The sequence below is a fragment of the Toxotes jaculatrix genome, chromosome 6 (assembly GCF_017976425.1).
Source record: "Toxotes jaculatrix isolate fToxJac2 chromosome 6, fToxJac2.pri, whole genome shotgun sequence".
Taxonomy (NCBI): Eukaryota; Metazoa; Chordata; class Actinopteri; family Toxotidae; genus Toxotes; species Toxotes jaculatrix.
The window spans coordinates 28,018,483-28,036,658 of NC_054399.1; the positions used below are offsets into that span (position 1 = coordinate 28,018,483).

Here is an 18,176-nt window from a genome sequence, read left to right on the forward strand (position 1 = left end):
ACCTGATGCAGACAGCGAGACCAGGCGTAAACCAATAACAAATGCATGCTCAATGGCCTGAATCCAGTAAAAGAGAGGAAAAAAAAGGTTCCCTTCAAGTTTTCCCAACAATCTAAGGTACTTCAGTCAACATATGTGAACATACTCTTGGATGGATCGATCACATCTGGATTGAGGAGCAAACATTCAATGTCAGAGTTGGGCTGAGCTAATCAATTCTGTGTGTGCATCTCTACAATGAAATAAGACTTTACCCATTTGAAATCGTAAAAAAATAAATAAAAAAAATAGAAAATCGATATGTGGTGGTCAATATTGATATTGTGGCGAGCTGCAAAAAATAAATCAATGTATAGAAAGAGCGGCTTAAATTCAGAGCTGCTTTATGGAAAGTGACTAGGTCTAGATGGTGAATGTGGCTGACAGTGAACTGGTTTCTGGGGAGAAGATAACACAGTCTGGGTCTGGGATTAAAGCAGTACAGTACAGAGGTGAGAACTATGACCTCTGATACCTCTGCATGCAAATTACAGCTGTATAAAAATATAAAGATGACTGTATTTTAATTGACTGGCATTAATGTCAAAGTGTACACAAATGGATCAGCCATCAAGGTGTGATGTGTGTTTATTCAGGGGTCTGTGATTCAGGGGTCTGTGGTCCAACCCACTTTAGCCTCGTGTTCAAGTGAAGTCTCATCTCTAAAATTAGCTTTATGCAGAAAAGGTCAAGTGTGTCTAATTAGCTCTGTGAGGTTGATGTGACTCTAACTCTACGACATGACTCCATGGTGCTAATTGCCACTGGCAAATAAAGAGATGCCATATTGACAACTGGAGAGTTAAGGAGACGTGCTGCTATTGGCAACAGAGTCGCCTGTCTTTCCGCAGAGCTCTCTACCTTTTCCAGTTATTGACTGAGAATATTCTTCATCCCTGAATCCTCCTGCTTATACATCATTACCAGCAGTGATCAATCACTGATTATTAAATGAAATGTCCATTAAGGCTGAGGGGTATTTCCATACTGGGCGACGGGCCAGGGAGTGATGCCGGAGGCAGCGGCGGCGGCGGCAGCAGCAGCAGCACAGAGACTGAAGCGAGATGAAGTCAGGCCACGGTGTCGTTTCATATGCAGGCACCGACTGTGAAGTTGAAGCTTTTTTTCTTTTTTTTTTTTTTTGGCTTTTAAATACACAAATTGCTTGAAGTTTCCTTGACTTGACAGGCACCAGCATGTGGGCTAAGGGAACACAGGAGTGCGCACACACACATTCAAACAAGCCACATCTACCCCATTCACATACTGTCACATACACATACTTGTATTCTCAGCCACACACACGATGACACACAATCACATTTTCTTCTCTCATCTCTCTATTACTCTCTCTGTCACTTTATGTGACTCACTCATTCCTTCTTCTAATCCAATCCGTCCCAATCTCTCTGTCACTCAGTCTCACTCGTTCTGTCCTCTAATCCAATCTTCCCATGAGAAATTTAACAGAATACATATTTCCCCTTGTTTGGGAGGATTGGTGGGGGGGGAAAAAAATGTTTATTTGATGTGATGTCTGGGAATAAAATGCAACAAATTCACATCCCACTTCATCACTTAGTGTTCCCACTTCCATGGCTGAAAAGGTTCTTCCACAACAATCCATATAAACATTTTCTGATCCAGCGGCTCTCACCAGTGACCATTACGACAACAGTACTCTGATCTGCCACAGCTATGCCCGAGCTCTGGGGAAGTTTACGCAACTAATACCTGACGTTTGCTTCATCTGGACCAAGGAAAACAAACAAACCACCTTATGCATGCATTCTTTATCTTCTCTGGTGATCACAGAGAGCTTACAAAAAAATCTGTAGACTGCAAATGGACCACATTTAACCGATTATATTTAAATAGCAATGCGACAAGGAAGAGGCAATTTACAGTAATACCATGGGGATATGTAGTTTCTGTGCTTCACTTCCTCTTTGCTGAGGAGAAGCTAAAATGGATAAGACATAAGCTCTGGTTTAACTCCCGCTTCATTTTCTGATGTATCAGCAAAAATAGCAGCATTCACGTGGTGAAGTGCTATATATATATATATATATATATATATATATATATATATATATATATATATATATATATATATATATATATATATATGTGTGTGTATATATATATATACATATATATACATATATATATACATATACATATATATATATATATATATATATATATATATATATATATATATATATATATATATATATATATATATATATATATATATGTGTGTGTGTGTGTGTGTGTGTGTGTGTGTGTGTGTGTGTATATAGTTTCTCCTATGCTGCTTATTGTCTTGATTCTAAATGTCTGAACAGTCTATTTTACAATACAGTGGACCTGAATACTGCATCTGCATGTGCTGAGATGCTTAACTGATGAGTTTGTAGTATTTACCCTTCATCTTAACACTGTATCATTCAGTAATCATCAGGAAGACTCTGAGAGATGCTCCTGGGTGTGTGTGTTCCTTTTGTGTGCTGAATTGAAGGTCTTCCCTTCTCTCTGCTGGTTTTTTTGACAGAAAGCAGATTCATCGGGATTGAGGCTGGGACCGCAGTCATCTAAAACACATTTTAAACACGTGTCGGTCGACCCGTGTCTTCACTCTTGTCTCTCTCGGTTATTTCTTTATTTATTTTCTCTGTTTATCTACTTCTTCACTCCTTCTCTCCTGAGTGTCTGCCCTTGGTGGATGTGTGTTTGTCTCACCACAGTCCCGCTGATCGGATTCCTTGTCAAAAAGTTTTGCTGCGTTTTGTTTCTGACAGTGACAAGTTTCCAGAAACTGCTGAAGATAAATGTGTGTATGTGCATGTGTCCAATCTTCATCCTCTTAGACACGCTGGATATGAAATGAAACGGGGACGTCTGTCACTGTTTCAGAAAGGCTCGTAAGTGTTTTCTTATCGGACGCCTCGATGTTCAGGAAGAAATCATTTGTCAGCGCCTTCAAAAACTGTTACAAATCACTTTACAAAAATAAAACTGTTTTCAATCATGGCTGTGGTTTTGTTAGATTTAGGCACATAAACAACTTAGTCAGGGAACAACTGCAATTTGAGTTAAAATTACTACTTCATTAAGGTAAGGAGGACTGTCGTCATGGTTACAAAAATAACCCTGTGATTAAGGTCAGGGAACAATCATGGAACTTGACAGTCACAAAGGAACAAGAAATAAACAGTGATCCTCCATCTTAACGTGCAGTGTTCTATTGAAATTTGTGTCCGACCACGATCTCTCTGTGGATTTGGTTTCAGACACTAGGTTTGTGTGGCAGCTTATTATATAAACCAGAATTTAAAATCAAATCAAAGCTAAAGTCAACTCTTTAACCTCACAGTCAGCGATTAATTTCAGTTTCATTGTGCTACGACACATATTGCACGTATATCTGTACTTGTACATAGGGACTGTGCATCTCCAACAGCGAGCGTGTGTTTACAGCTAACTACCCATGCATCTGCATATATGTGAACTTCAAACATGTGTGTGTCTGTTTGTGTGCGTGTGGAAACCTCTGCATGCCTTTGAGTTTGTTGTGAGGATGCTTGTGTGTGAAAATGTGGGTATGTATGCATCCGTGTGTGTGTGTGTGCGCGTGTGAAACAAACTCCATCCCAATCAGCTTCAGCTTGATCTCTGCTCCTCTGGGAGCTCTCCAACTGACGTGAAAAGGGAGGGGAGCGCCAGAGAGACTGCGGCCCAGAACAGCGCCTCCTCGCTGGGGGAGGCGTGTTCAAAGGGCTCGCTTGGCCCCCGACGGGACCAGCAAACACTGCTCATTTGCCACTGCAATTCTATTTTCACATCATTTCAATTTCAAAGAGCCTTCAGGCTACATTAGCATTTGGCTCGGATAAAAGAAGAGTTAGTGAAGGAGTGGAGGGGTGGAAAAAGGACGAAAGGGAGGAATAAAGAGAAGAGAGATGAGCATTTATTTTATGTGCTGATACTGCCATGGATGTTTTTTGGCAAGTGAGGGCACTTATCCTGTACTGTGTGAAGTTGTCTTTGTTTTTCACTTCTCGCAGTCTCAGTCTGTCTCGTGTCTGCTGTCCTATTTGTCTACTAAAGCATCAGCATCTTCTGTTATCAGTGTTTACCAGTGGGCACGTGTACTACTGCTGGGTCTCATGGACAAAATCTTTGTATACAGCGAATTCCATGATTTGTTGATTTATGAACTGAAAATAAGTAAATAAAAAATCTTTGCATCAAACAGACATAAAATGTCCAAATGTTACTGTGCTGTTATTTCTCATTTCATACTATGAAAACCCCCCACACAATAAATAAATAAATAAATAAATAAAATTGGGCACTGTGTGTGCCTTGTGACATTATAAACTCGTTAAGACTTGTAAGGTATTTTGGGACCTGTCATTAGAAACCATCAGCTGACAGTTCTAGAGATGATAAATTCTCTGACTCTTTAAAAACCTTGTGCTAATACTCAACAACCATGGGCTTTCCCTAAGCAACTGACTGAATTTCTAAAATGAAGATGAATCGATGCTTACAAAGCAGGAGAGGCTGTACAAAGATATCAAAATGCCTCCAGCCTGAAACTTCCACTGTCCAACATGTCATCAACAGCTCTCATTAAGAAATGAAGTCATTCAGTCATCAGGGGGAATTCTGGAAGTCAACACGCAACCAGGACGACCGAGAATACTTCCAGGTAAAACTGCTCACCTGGTGGGCAGAAAGGCAAAGCGAAAAATCCCACAGGAGCGGTGGTGCACCGCTCTACTGTGTAGCGTTGCCTGTGGATAAACAGGGTCTGCATGGACGAGTCACCAGAAGGAAACCTCACCACAACAGTTAAATCACACACAGTCACAGTCATCATCACAGTCACAACGACTGAAATCTGCAAAGCAACAGCTGGATGAGCCAGAGTCGTTTGGGAAACAAATGCTATGGACAAATGAGGTTCAAATTGAGCTCTCTCTCCACAATCACCACAGGTGTGTGTGTGTGTGTGTGTGGAAAAAAAAAATTATGAAATGATGAAAACGAAAAGAACACCTTGCCAACTGTTACACATGGGGGTGGAAATTCTCTGGAGATGGGCGGCAGCCGTTGGCACAGGAAACATAACACATACAGAGGTAAGAACGGATTCCACTAAATATTCTGGATGCAGATGTCTCGCAGTCAATGAGGAGAGTGAAACTGAAAGGAAGTTGGCTTCTGTAACAGGAAAATGATCCAAACAGACCTCAACCTCCACCGTGAACTACTTGAAGAAACACCCGCTGCCAACCTCACAGACCCCTGACTTGAACAAAGCTGAAAATCTGTGGGTAGATGTGAAAAATGATGTGTGCCATACAGCCTGAAAATACCTCGGAACTTGAAGTGATCTGCACATTCTTACATTTAAATTAAATGTAAGAATTAAATTAAATAAATGACACTTTAGCACAGGCCAGTTCAAACACCTCTTTAAAACAATTTCAATAAAACCGGAGTGCCTATGATTTATTGTGGGACTTTCTGATATCTTCACTGACATTTCCCAGCACATTGCAATATAAATGTTATAAAACAGTCAATGACTCAATGAATTTGTCCACTTCATCATCTGTGAACTGTATGTTGCATCTGGGGAAGTTCACATGCATTTGTGTATCTTTCCTGTTTCCGTCTCTGCCTTCCCTTCCCATCTTCCCTCCTCTTTCCCTCTCTCCCCCTCACTGCCCCAGTGAAGCAGATGCCTTTGATGCCATGCTACAAATCACACATTTAGCTTTTCATCAATATTTCATCTATCCATCCCGGGCTCGGCTCTTTCTAGCTCTCTAAATCAGCACTGTGGCTGTGGGGCGACCGATGGGGACTTTGGAAGTTATTTGCCTCACAGCTGAAAAGAAAACCAGAGCACGCTGGGGTCAAACTGTTGGGGGCGGGAGGGTCAGATCAGTGGACAGGGTTTGACATGTAGTCCCAAGGATTATTTCAAATTAGAAAGCTTTCGGTCTCGAATCTTTCATGACGCAACTGAGCCAGTGACTACTCTGCTGTCTAGCTTGGTGCTGAAAGCTAATAAACAGCAGATTTTGATAACAGCAGTTACACATCCATTCATGGCTTAAATAAACTGCTAAATAAAATCAGTTGGATTTCTTTACACTAAAAGCTAAGAGCTAAGCTAAGAGGCTTCCTGTCTGACATTTCAAATTCTAATGAATATAGATGATGGATACTGGAGGTGCAGGAGAGAGAGAGAGAGAGAGCTGAACATCAGAAAGAGGCTGAGGTGAGGTGGAGGAGGACAGGGGTGGAGAGAAAAATCACCTCCATTATTCTGAGGGCTACTTTTAAGTTCATATCACAGGGACGTCAAAGACTTAAAGGTTAAGTCTGGTGATATTTTATTTGTTTCTTGTTATCAACAAATCCTACGAAGAAAACCCCAAACACCAATATACTACTACTACAGACTGTGTGTATCCACAGCCTGCTGTCTGTGAACTGCAGCAGGGAAATGTTGAAGGAAACAACAAAGGAAAATAGGATGCAAATAAAGCCAAGAAGGGGTTTAGAGGATATACTCAGCTGACAATTACAATCATTTTACACATTAAGTGGAAAACTGTGAGTAAAACATGTTCAGTCCAGGAATTCCAACATCAAAAGGTTTGCACTGCCTCATTCCACATCATTAATCACTGACATGATATTTCAATGAAAGAACATAGCCGTTTTTTTTTTTTATACCTATATCTTTGCACTTAATTCCATTTCTATTCTACGTCTCTAATAAAAAGAATACAAAGTGCTTTGTTGTTGTGTTTGATTTACCTTGCCCTAACATCCCTCGTTGGAGGCTAAAATCTAAACTTACTTCCCGACAGCAGGAGACATTACCAAAGCGAGGCAGGAAACACCCCGGAGGAACATTTTACATCCTTTTCTTTCTCACTTGCTTTGTTTATTTAAAAAAAAACAGGAAGGGTTGGGAGAGAGAAGGGAAGGAGGATAATGAGGCAGAAATTGAGAAGAAGAAGCTTTAGAAAACCTGAAGTCAAAAGAGAGGAAGATTTTTTTTTTTTTTTTTTTTTTTTTTTGTTATGACAAAGACAAGAAGCATGAAGGACCAACAAAAAGCTTAGGTGTTGTTTTAAGTTTGGCTGCTTTTATTATCTATACTGCCACAGTTTGTGGGATTGAATGTTTATTTGCTGTTCTCTGCTGTGCTGGTAGTTTAGTGGAGAGAAGGCTCATCATTTCTTTCTTTCTTTGATATTTTTCTTACGGCAGGAGACTGGCAGTTAGAACAGGATGTATTCCTCTACACGTCTGTGCAGCAGCTTCAGTTAATCACCTGCGTGACGTGTGTATGTTCCCATAAAGAAACACAAATAACTGGTGTTCATCAAGTTTTTCAATGACACTTTCTGTGTAGCTCAGTTAAAAGGATGTATCTGTATCACACTGAGTTCATTTTAAAGATGCTCCTATTTATTATTTTGTAAGATATTTTCGTCTTCCCTGGACAGCTGAAAGCATTTCTACAGGCAGGAAAAAACATGCCAGCATCAAACTGGGGGAGATGTATTACATAGTAAACTGTACATATTACCCATTAGTACACAAGCACACCCCATGTCTATTTAATAAACTGGCAACTGAGTGCTGCCCCCTGAGTGGCAAACATGTAGAAGTCAGCATCTGCCATTGATGCATTTGCATGGAAATCCATGGGAAACTCTGCTCAAATGGTTAAGAGCTGCTGTGTAATCGACTGCACAGGCCGAGAGAATTCAGGCAGAAGTTTTTACAGACTGCTGAAGGGTAAAGGAAGGAGAAACAATCCAAAGCAGTGCTGTCGAACAGAGTTTTTACAGAAATCTGAACATTTCAATAAATCTGTCAATCCTCTGACCCCGTGATTTTGATAAGAAAGACAAATCCTGCGTGGGACTAGATGTTACTACCCTACCACGAAACCACACACGGCATATACACATAATGTGTGCGACAAAGCTAACAGGAGAGAGAGAGGGGGAGATATCAATCTCCATAGAATGTGCACACCCACTGCGTCCTGACAAGACAGAATGAGGCAGAATAAGAAATAACATTTACGTGGGTGGACCATGTAGAGGCCTTTAATTATAGAAGTGTATTTACTAGTCCTGTCACTCCTTATCTGCTCACACTCATGGACATTTTCTAAAGACATTTTATCCCAAGTAATGTGTCCAGTGCCAAAGGCTTTCAGAAAACTACGTGCCATACCCAGTTGGCACCTGTGAAACGAATCTAAGTGATTTCGGCTTATTATTCAGTCAGTAATTTTATTGTGCAGCTATAATTCCTCTGTGTAATTACAGGTGCACTGGCTGAACAACAGATCTTGCTCATCTATCTTTGGACACAGCAGCGAAGGACCATCTCCCCAACAGTCCTCAGACTGTGACACAATGTATCAATGTTAAGTACCTTTACATCTATTACCATGGCAAGTGTATATTTTTTGCCCCACAAGAAATTAGTGCTTGTCTCTGAGGAGACAGCATGGAGACCATCATGATACAATCGTCCCCCTTTAGAGACCATTCTAATGAACTTCCCTTAGGTACGTTAGCAGCTCCCTGAAGCCAGAGACAAGCCGTGGTCAAGCAGGACCCTGCATGTACATCATGTAAGACCTGGACCACACTAAAGGGATCCGATGGTTAATCCAAGATAAATATCAGCAACATCTAATCCAGTTTCCACCTTCCTGGCTGCCACTGGCTCACCTCTCTGTGACTAATGGTTGGTGATTGCGGTTCAGGTAGAAAATGCTACAGCGCAGCCCAAAGCCCGATCAATGCCCTCTGTTTGCATATCAGTCAATAGCGTCAGCAGTAAGGCTTGGCTAATTGATCTCCTCCTCCTTTTAAACTGGTCCGTGGCTCAATGAGCACAGCCACTTAAAGCAACAATCCCAAATCAATCAAATAACACTCTAAAAAATATAATCTCCTTTAAAATTACAGACTACTTGCTAGGAACTCCACCAGGAATTCCTACTGGCTAATACAAGTCATTTAAATACTAAACAACCATTAGCAACAAATATGTGTTTAATCAAAAAATAATCAAAGTAATAAGAACAGTATCTCAAGGTCCACTCAATGGCTGTTCCAACATTGTTGTGGTGAAGAAAGGATTGAATATAATATTTAAAAATAGAAATAAAATCTGTCTTGTGTTGTAAGTAGACGTTGGGGTAAAGTTAAAGTTGTTTTTTGTAGTGCAACTTTCTAATTATATGTAAATTTACTTTGTACAGCACTTCATTAAGCTGACTCCATTAAATCCATGTTTTCTGTTTTTAACTGTTTGTAACCAAAAGCTGAAAAGTCTGGATGTTAAGCGAGCACGATATTTCAAATCTGATTTCTGTCATCATCTGAATGATCATTATCAGAAGCCTGTTCAAAGCACGCACAAATGAAATGTATTAAGTATGATCTTGTACCCAAAGCTAAAATTAAAACAAGTAAAAGACTCTTCATTTCAGTCAATCATCAAGCTACCACAACATTTAGATGCAGCACTAACCAACAACTAATGGACAACTTTGACCCTGTCGTTTTAATTAATGCTTAATGCACTAATGTAGACCTGGATGATCTAAACAGTGCTGGGTCACATGTGGAAAAAAACCAATCAATTGAAATTTTACTTCAGCCCAGAGGTATTAGCATCAACACAGCCTTTGGGCTCTTTTTGAGTGGCACATTATTGACACAAATGATTAACATTTCAATATCATAGTAAGTCCAGGTGGAGCTATTTTCACCATGTTTTGTTGGGTAAATAAATCGATAGCAAGGCTTCATATTTTTCTCTCTGTTAAGTAACAAATATCTTCATCTATCAGACAAATGAAGTGTCTGTATTTAAGAGACAATCAATTATCAAATTTAACAAAGTATGTAAGTATATAAATGAAAAAAAAAGGTGTATATATGTGCTAGAGGCAGTAAATGTAACGGAAAATTAAACAACAGAGAAAAGACATTTCAATTAACAAAATGACGTCAGAAAAGGTTGAGAAAATGCTGTTTGGTCGGTCAGTCACAGTCACTCCTGTTTACATTCACCTACAAAACAGCCTTTTTTTTCCCCCTGGTGGAACAAGGCTCCTTCAAGTCCCCCTGCTATCAAACCCCCACACACAATGTGTATTTTGTGTGAGAGGCAAAGATAAAGAGAAAAAGCGTGTTAGAATGAGAGCATGAGGAGTACAAAACAGTAAAATAACTATGACACTCATTCCCCTGCCAGCTCCATTTCCAGGCAGTTTGGTGTTTGTCTTGCCTCTTTACCAATATGTACTCTGAATGGTCCCCGAACAGGCAAACTCTGTCGAGACAGATAAAAAGACAATTGGCACAGAAAGGCAAGACTGAGAGGTGTGTGAGTGAGAAAGTGACAGAGAGGAAGCGAGACAGAATGATAAAGAAAGTGAGGTGGGTAAAAAAAAAAAAAAAAAAAAAACAAGCCAGAGAGCAAGGTAGCGACGGTGCGAAGGTGAGGGAGTGAAAAAGAGCATGGTAGAGTGAAGCAAGGGGGATTACAGGGAGAGGCAGAGAGTGACAAAGTGGCGTTACAGCAGACAATGGCAGTACTTCACTTAATGGAAGGCTTTGCTGGATGTGTCTGTCTTTTTTGTTTGTTTTAGTCCACACAAAAAGAGCCACTTCTGAGAAATCTGTGGCCTTCAAAATGCAAGGTTCCCGTCCAGCTTCCAAAAGGTGGCTTTATAGGTAAGCAAATTACCCACAGAAACCCTAATTAGAGACAAAAGATAAAGCACAGGTATTTACAGCCAATCATCCTTTTTCTCTGTCTGTTTCACGCTTCCCTTTCCTGTTCTTTCCTTCACCTATGTATCGGGCTGTAACTGTAAAGTTATGAAGCTATGCTTTTTTTTTTTTTTTTCCCCAAACAATGAAAACTTCAGTAATTCTACCACTTTACTAGTTCAAAATACATGTGGATAGTTAAGGCTTAATTACCAGAGACAGCATGATGATTTTGAACCATTACTGATTAATAATAGCTGAGGTTTTTGAAAGGGCACATGGACACAGGCCTGCTTCTACCTGGAAAACTACTACCATTAATTTGATAATGCATATCCTCCTTCTATAGGTAAGCAAATTACCCACAGAAACCCTTTTTAGCGACAAAAGATAGAGCACAGGTATTTACAGCCAATCATCCTTTCTCTGTCTGTTTCACGCTTCCCTTTCCTGTTCTTTCCTTCACCTATGTATCGGGCTGTAATTGTAGAGTCATTTATGAAGCTATGCTTTTTTTTTTCCCCAAACAATGAAAACTTCAGTAATTCTACCACTTTACTAGTTCAAAATACATGTGGATAGTTAAGGCTTAATTATCAGTGACAGCATGATGACTTTGAACCATTACTGATTAATCATAGCTGAGGTTTATGAAAGGCCACATGGACACAGGCCTGCTTCTACTACTACCATTAAGTTGATGACGCATATCCTCTGGGCAAACTTAATGTTAAAAACATGAATGTAAAGCTGTATTTCTAGATGTAGCCTACACCGCCGGTTATGCTGTAGCTGACATGCACGTCCTGAAAAACACTTTGAGGCTCCTCCTGCTGCTGCAGAGGTACCACAGAGAGACCGCAAGACTGATTGTTCTGCTTGTCTTCTGTCCTACAAGTTTTCATGATTCTTGATGGTGAAGACAACACTGAAGAAGAGGTGGACAGGCTCAGTGATCCGCTGTGGGGTGGATGATTGTGATAAGTATGTGAAGGCTACAAGAAGGATTTTAAAATGCACAGGGCAGCATCAGAGTCGGATTGGCAATTGTGAGTACTGGGACAAATCCACCAAGCTACACCATCTTAGCTACATCTCAGCTGAGTATGCTGTGATCCAACGTCCAGGTGTGTAGACCCTCCTGCTGTTTTTGAAAGGCCACATGGACACATGCCTGCTTCTTCCTGGAAAACTACTACCATTAATTTGATGATGCATATCCTCCTTTTATAGGTGAGTTACCACAGAAATGCTAATAGACGACAAAAGATAATGCACAGGTATTTACAGCCGATCAGCCTTTCTCTGTCTGTTTCACTCTTCCATTTCCTGTTCTTTCCTTCATCTGTGTATTGGGCTGTAATTGTAGAGTCATTAGTCATGAAACATCAGTAATTCTACCACTTTACTAGTTCAAAATACATGCGAGTAATTAAAGTTGCATTGCCAGAGAGAACATAACAATTGAACCATTACTGATCAATCATAGCTAAGGTTTTTGACAAATCACAGGTTTTTGAAAGGCCACATGGACACACGCCTGCTTCTACCTGGAAAACTACTACCATTAAGTTGATGACGCATATCCTCTGGGCAAACTTAATGTTAAAAACATGAATGTAAAGCTGTATTTCTAGATGTAGCCTACACCGCCGGTTATGCTGTAGCTGACATGCACGTCCTGAAAAACACTTTGAGGCTCCTCCTGCTGCTGCAGAGGTATCACAGAGAGACCGCAAGACTGATTGTTCTGCTTGTCTTCTGTCCTACAAGTTTTCATGATTCTTGATGGTGAAGACAACACTGAAGAAGAGGTAGACAGGCTCAGTGATCCGCTGTGGGGTGGATGATTGTGATAAGTATGTGAAGGCTACAAGAAGGATTTTAAAACGCACAGGGCAGCATCAGAGTCGGATTGGCAATTGTGAGTACTGGGACAAATCCCCCAAGCTACACCATCTTAGCTACATCTCAGCTGAGTATGCTGTGATCCAACGTCCAGGTGTGTAGACCCTCCTGCTGTTTTTGAAAGGCCACATGGACACACGCCTGCTTCTTCCTGGAAAACTACTACCATTAATTTGATGATGCATATCCTCCTTTTATAAGTGAGTTACCACAGAAATGCTAATAGACGACAAAAGATAATGCACAGGTATTTACAGCCAATCAGCCTTTCTCTGTCTGTTTCACTCTTCCATTTCCTGTTCTTTCCTTCATCTGTGTATTGGGCTGTAATTGTAGAGTCATTAGTCATGAAACATCAGTAATTCTACCACTTTACTAGTTCAAAATACATGCGAGTAATTAAAGTTGCATTGCCAGAGAGAACATAACAATTGAACCATTACTGATCAATCATAGCTGAGTGTCTGTGAATGTTCTCATTCATCCAGGTCATAGTTCTCTCTTTGAAATTGAATCGAAGGCAACTGGACATATGTTTGTCTGGGAAGACGTTTCGCCTCTTATCCAAGGGGCTTCATCAGTTCATACGCATCGGTCTATCTAGTCCGCACTAGTCTGACCAAGAAAGTGGAGTAAGACCCAGGTATTTAACCTGTTGTGGGTGGGACCACCAAAGTACCTGTGAAAGTACTGGTTTCACCTGACCATTGTTGTGGTCCCCAGTGAACGACAGTCGTCAGGCTCATGTGACCTAGTTTGTGTCTCATGTGAACGACAGTCGTTAGGGTCAAGTGAGTCCCTGGTGGATGACGCTCGTTGAGAGTCGTCAGAGGTTAAGTTGTTTACTCTCCTGGGTACACATGAAAGGGCTACATTGTAAATGGGGGATAGGTGGTGTCGCAGACCCCCTCCTCTGTTTAGTGATGGTTTTTCCACTTTCACATAGATGGCTTCTTTGACTCCTCTCTCAAACCATCTGTCCTCCCTGTCCAGGATTTTGACATTGCTGTCTTCAAAGGAGTGTGCTTTTTCCTTTAGATGTGAGTAGACAGCTGAGACTGGACCCGAGGAGTTAGCCCTTCTGTGTTGGGCCATGCGTTTGTTCAAAGGTTGTTTAGTTTCCCCAATATATAGGTCCTTGCATTCCTCACTGCATTTGACCGCATATATTAGGTTGCTTTTATGATTGTGTGGTATCTTGTCTTTGGGGTGTACCAGTTTCTGTCTGAGAGTGTTGCTGGGTTTGAAACATACAGGAATTTGATGTTTGTTAAAAATCCTCCTGAGTTTCTCTGAGACCCCAGACACGTATGGAATGACAATGTTTTTGCGTTTATCTTCCATATTCTCAGCATCCTCCCTGTTGGTATTCTTTCTGGAGCGTGTTGTTTTGCCAAACGACCAACTCGGATAGCCACAAGTTTTCAGAGCTCCCTTTATATGCTTATGTTCTTCTGCTTGGGCCCGAGTGGAGGTTGGTATGTTGTCAGCCCTGTGTTGCAAGGTTCTGATAACTCCCAGTTTGTGCTCCAGTGGATGATGTGAGTCAAAAAGTAGGTATTGATCGGTGTGTGTGGGTTTCCTGTATACCCCAATGTGGAGGCTCCTGTCCTCAGTAAGGTGAACGTCACAGTCCAGGAATGGTAGGTGGTTATCTTTGACATCTTCTTTTGTGAATTTGATGTTTTTGTCCACAGAGTTGATGTGTTCAGTGAAAGCTTGTAAATCTTGGGTTTTGATCTTTACCCATGTGTCATCCACATACCTAAACCAGTGACTTGGAGGTGTACCTTTGAATGAGTTGAGGGCCTTTTGTTCTACCATTTCCATGTATAGATTAGCCACAATGGGGGACACTGGTGAGCCCATAGCACAGCCGTGTTTTTGTCTGTAAAATTTGCTGTTAAACTGGAAATATGTGGTGTTGAGGCACAAATCCAGTAACTGGCAGATCTGGTCTGGTGTGAGATTGGTTCTGTCTTGTAGTGTGTTATCTTGTTTCAGGTGATTCCTCACTGTTTCCACCGCCTCCTTGGTCGGAATGCAAGTGAATAAGGAGGTCACATCATATGACACCATGGTTTCTTCTTGTGCCATTTTCAAACCTTTGGTTTTGTTCACAAAGTCTAATGAGTTGTGAACATGATGTGGTGTGTTTCCAACCAGGGGGGTTAAGATGTTGGCTACATGCTTAGCAATATTGTAGGTTACTGAATTGATGCTGCTAACAATAGGTCTGAGTGGTGTCCCTTCCTTATGGACTTTGGGGAGTCCATATAGGCTCAAAATCATAGCTGAGGTTTTTGACAAATCACAGGTTTTTGAAAGGCCACATGGACACACGCCTGCTTCTACCTGGAAAACTACTACCATTAATTTGATGATGCATATCCTCCTTTTATAAGTGAGTTACCACAGAAATGCTAATAGACGACAAAAGATAATGCACAGGTATTTACAGCCAATCAGCCTTTCTCTGTCTGTTTCACTCTTCCATTTCCTGTTCTTTCCTTCATCTGTGTATTGGGCTGTAATTGTAGAGTCATTAGTCATGAAACATCAGTAATTCTACCACTTTACTAGTTCAAAATACATGCGAGTAATTAAAGTTGCATTGCCAGAGAGAGCATAACAATTGAACCATTACTGATCAATCATAGCTAAGGTTTTTGACAAATCACAGGTTTTTGAAAGGCCACATGGACACAGGCCTGCTTCTACCTGGAAAACTACTACCATTAAGTTGATGACGCATATCCTCTGGGCAAACTTAATGTTAAAAACATGAATGTAAAGCTGTATTTCTAGATGTAGCCTACACCGCCGGTTATGCTGTAGCTGACATGCACGTCCTGAAAAACACTTTGAGGCTCCTCCTGCTGCTGCAGAGGTATCACAGAGAGACCGCAAGACTGATTGTTCTGCTTGTCTTCTGTCCTACAAGTTTTCATGATTCTTGATGGTGAAGACAACACTGAAGAAGAGGTAGACAGGCTCAGTGATCCGCTGTGGGGTGGATGATTGTGATAAGTATGTGAAGGCTACAAGAAGGATTTTAAAACGCACAGGGCAGCATCAGAGTCGGATTGGCAATTGTGAGTACTGGGACAAATCCCCCAAGCTACACCATCTTAGCTACATCTCAGCTGAGTATGCTGTGATCCAACGTCCAGGTGTGTAGACCCTCCTGCTGTTTTTGAAAGGCCACATGGACACACGCCTGCTTCTTCCTGGAAAGCTACTACCATTAATTTGATGATGCATATCCTCCTTTTATAAGTGAGTTACCACAGAAATGCTAATAGACGACAAAAGATAATGCACAGGTATTTACAGCCAATCAGCCTTTCTCTGTCTGTTTCACTCTTCCATTTCCTGTTCTTTCCTTCATCTGTGTATTGGGCTGTAATTGTAGAGTCATTAGTCATGAAACATCAGTAATTCTACCACTTTACTAGTTCAAAATACATGCGAGTAATTAAAGTTGCATTGCCAGAGAGAACATAACAATTGAACCATTACTGATCAATCATAGCTAAGGTTTTTGACAAATCACAGGTTTTTGAAAGGCCACATGGACACAGGCCTGCTTCTTCCTGGAAAGCTACTACCATTAATTTGATGACGCATGTCCTCTGGGCAAACTTAATGTTAAAAACATGAATGTAAAGCTGTATTTCTAGATGTAGCCTACACCGCCGGTTATGCTGTAGCTGACATGCACGTCCTGAAAAACACTTTGAGGCTCCTCCTGCTGCTGCAGAGGTATCACAGAGAGACCGCAAGACTGATTGTTCTGCTTGTCTTCTGTCCTACAAGTTTTCATGATTCTTGATGGTGAAGACAACACTGAAGAAGAGGTAGACAGGCTCAGTAATCCGCTGTGGGGTGGATGATTGTGATAACCATGTGAAGGCTACAAGAAGGATTTTAAAATGCACAGGGCAGCATCAGAGTCGGATTGGCAATTGTGAGTACTGGGACAAATCCCCCAAGCTACACCATCTTAGCTACATCTCAGCTGTGTATGCTGTGATCCAACGTCCAGGTGTGTAGACCCTCCTGCTGTTGAGCAAATAGGGAGAAATCGCACATTGCAATAGACCACCCATCCTGGATGCAACAGCTTTTATCCATTATAACAAGATAAATTGTATATTGTTGCAAAGGTATTATGTTACATCATACGATACTGATCCATTTTTCTTTTTCTGGTCTTACAGCAGTAAATGGTGGTGGAGAACAGAAAAGCTTTTAACCTGGAGTTAAAGGAAGTCAGAGTTTGGACGAGTCACATATTTAGGATTTTTGGAAATGCTGCTTTTTCATGTTTAGTTTGGGAACTTTTAGCAGACTGTTACCAGATGACTTGAGAGGATAAGAGAGTCAGAGATGTATTTTTTATTCTGTACAAGTCCCATTAAATCCTTTTACACCTTTAAACAAGTCTCAGTGTCACAAAATAAATGGGTGTGAGTGTCGTGCGGTTTAGAGTTACAGCCCTGTGTAACTTTTCTTATTGGTAAATTATGATCAACAACTAATTCTCTCGTCTGTGTTGAGCTATACTTTCTCACCCACCATCTCCGCTCCCAACCCTCACTCCTCTGTCTTATTTTTTGATGACCTGTGAGTCAGTGGCCAATGAAAGACAAAAGGTAAAATGGATATGGATTTTTCTCACTCAGCCAACCATCCCCGGGATGATTAAGTAGTTCATCAGGCAGAAATATAGAATTCTTCCCGGCGTGCTCATCGACCTGTCCTATAGATACATTAAAACGTCGGCAGGAAATCGTTGCAGAATACACCGCACTACACATCGACTGCAAGCCTCTCCGGCTCCATTGATCTCTGTTGCATCTGTGTACGGCTGTGTGTCGAGTACGGGTGTCCCAAGTGACTTGAGCCTTGTTTAAGAGACGTGAACTGTCACAGGCGTACAAACACACGACTGTTGGTAGAGAGTCACCTCTTCTGTACAGTTGTTAGTGGAAGTTTAACTACACTGTGAAGTGGTAGCAGCAGAGGAAAACACTGAAAACTACAATGTGATTCATTTTCTTCTCAAATACAGGAAGAAAATAATACATGTAAATGCAAGTTAAATATGCACATAGAAATAGTAGAAATAAGGGCTTTTATTAATCATAAGCTCACTATATGTTTTTCTTATTTCCTTGGCAAATTGCTGCTTATTTACAGGTCCAGCAGAGTAACATTGACATTCATCTGGAGCCATGTTTCTGGCCACCTGACAAATACACTTCCAATATTTACTCTCCTTTTAGCTCTGTTTTTGCTCTCCCCCAGCTCCTGAGAGAAGTGTCTGCCTCTTTAGCTGCTAAATGTTCCGCTGCTGCTTTTGGTGCTGAG

General features: G+C 41.0%; 1 protein-coding gene across 8 annotated transcripts in view; it reads right to left on the bottom strand.

Annotated features, from left to right (window-relative positions):
- Positions 1-18,176, bottom strand: part of nlgn1 (neuroligin 1) — a 255,515-nt gene that overhangs the window by 182,767 nt on the left and 54,572 nt on the right. Inside the window, exon 5 of one of the 8 annotated variants that reach the window (XM_041040040.1) lies at positions 17,382-17,405. The exons of 5 other annotated variants lie outside the window; for them this stretch is intronic. In XM_041040040.1, coding sequence (XP_040895974.1) covers positions 17,382-17,405 — 24 coding nt within the window. Of the gene's footprint in view, positions 1-8,811; positions 8,826-13,736; positions 13,760-17,381; positions 17,406-18,176 lie in introns of all 8 variants that reach the window. 2 more of the 8 variants (XM_041040038.1, XM_041040041.1) reach the window with 2 other exon arrangements.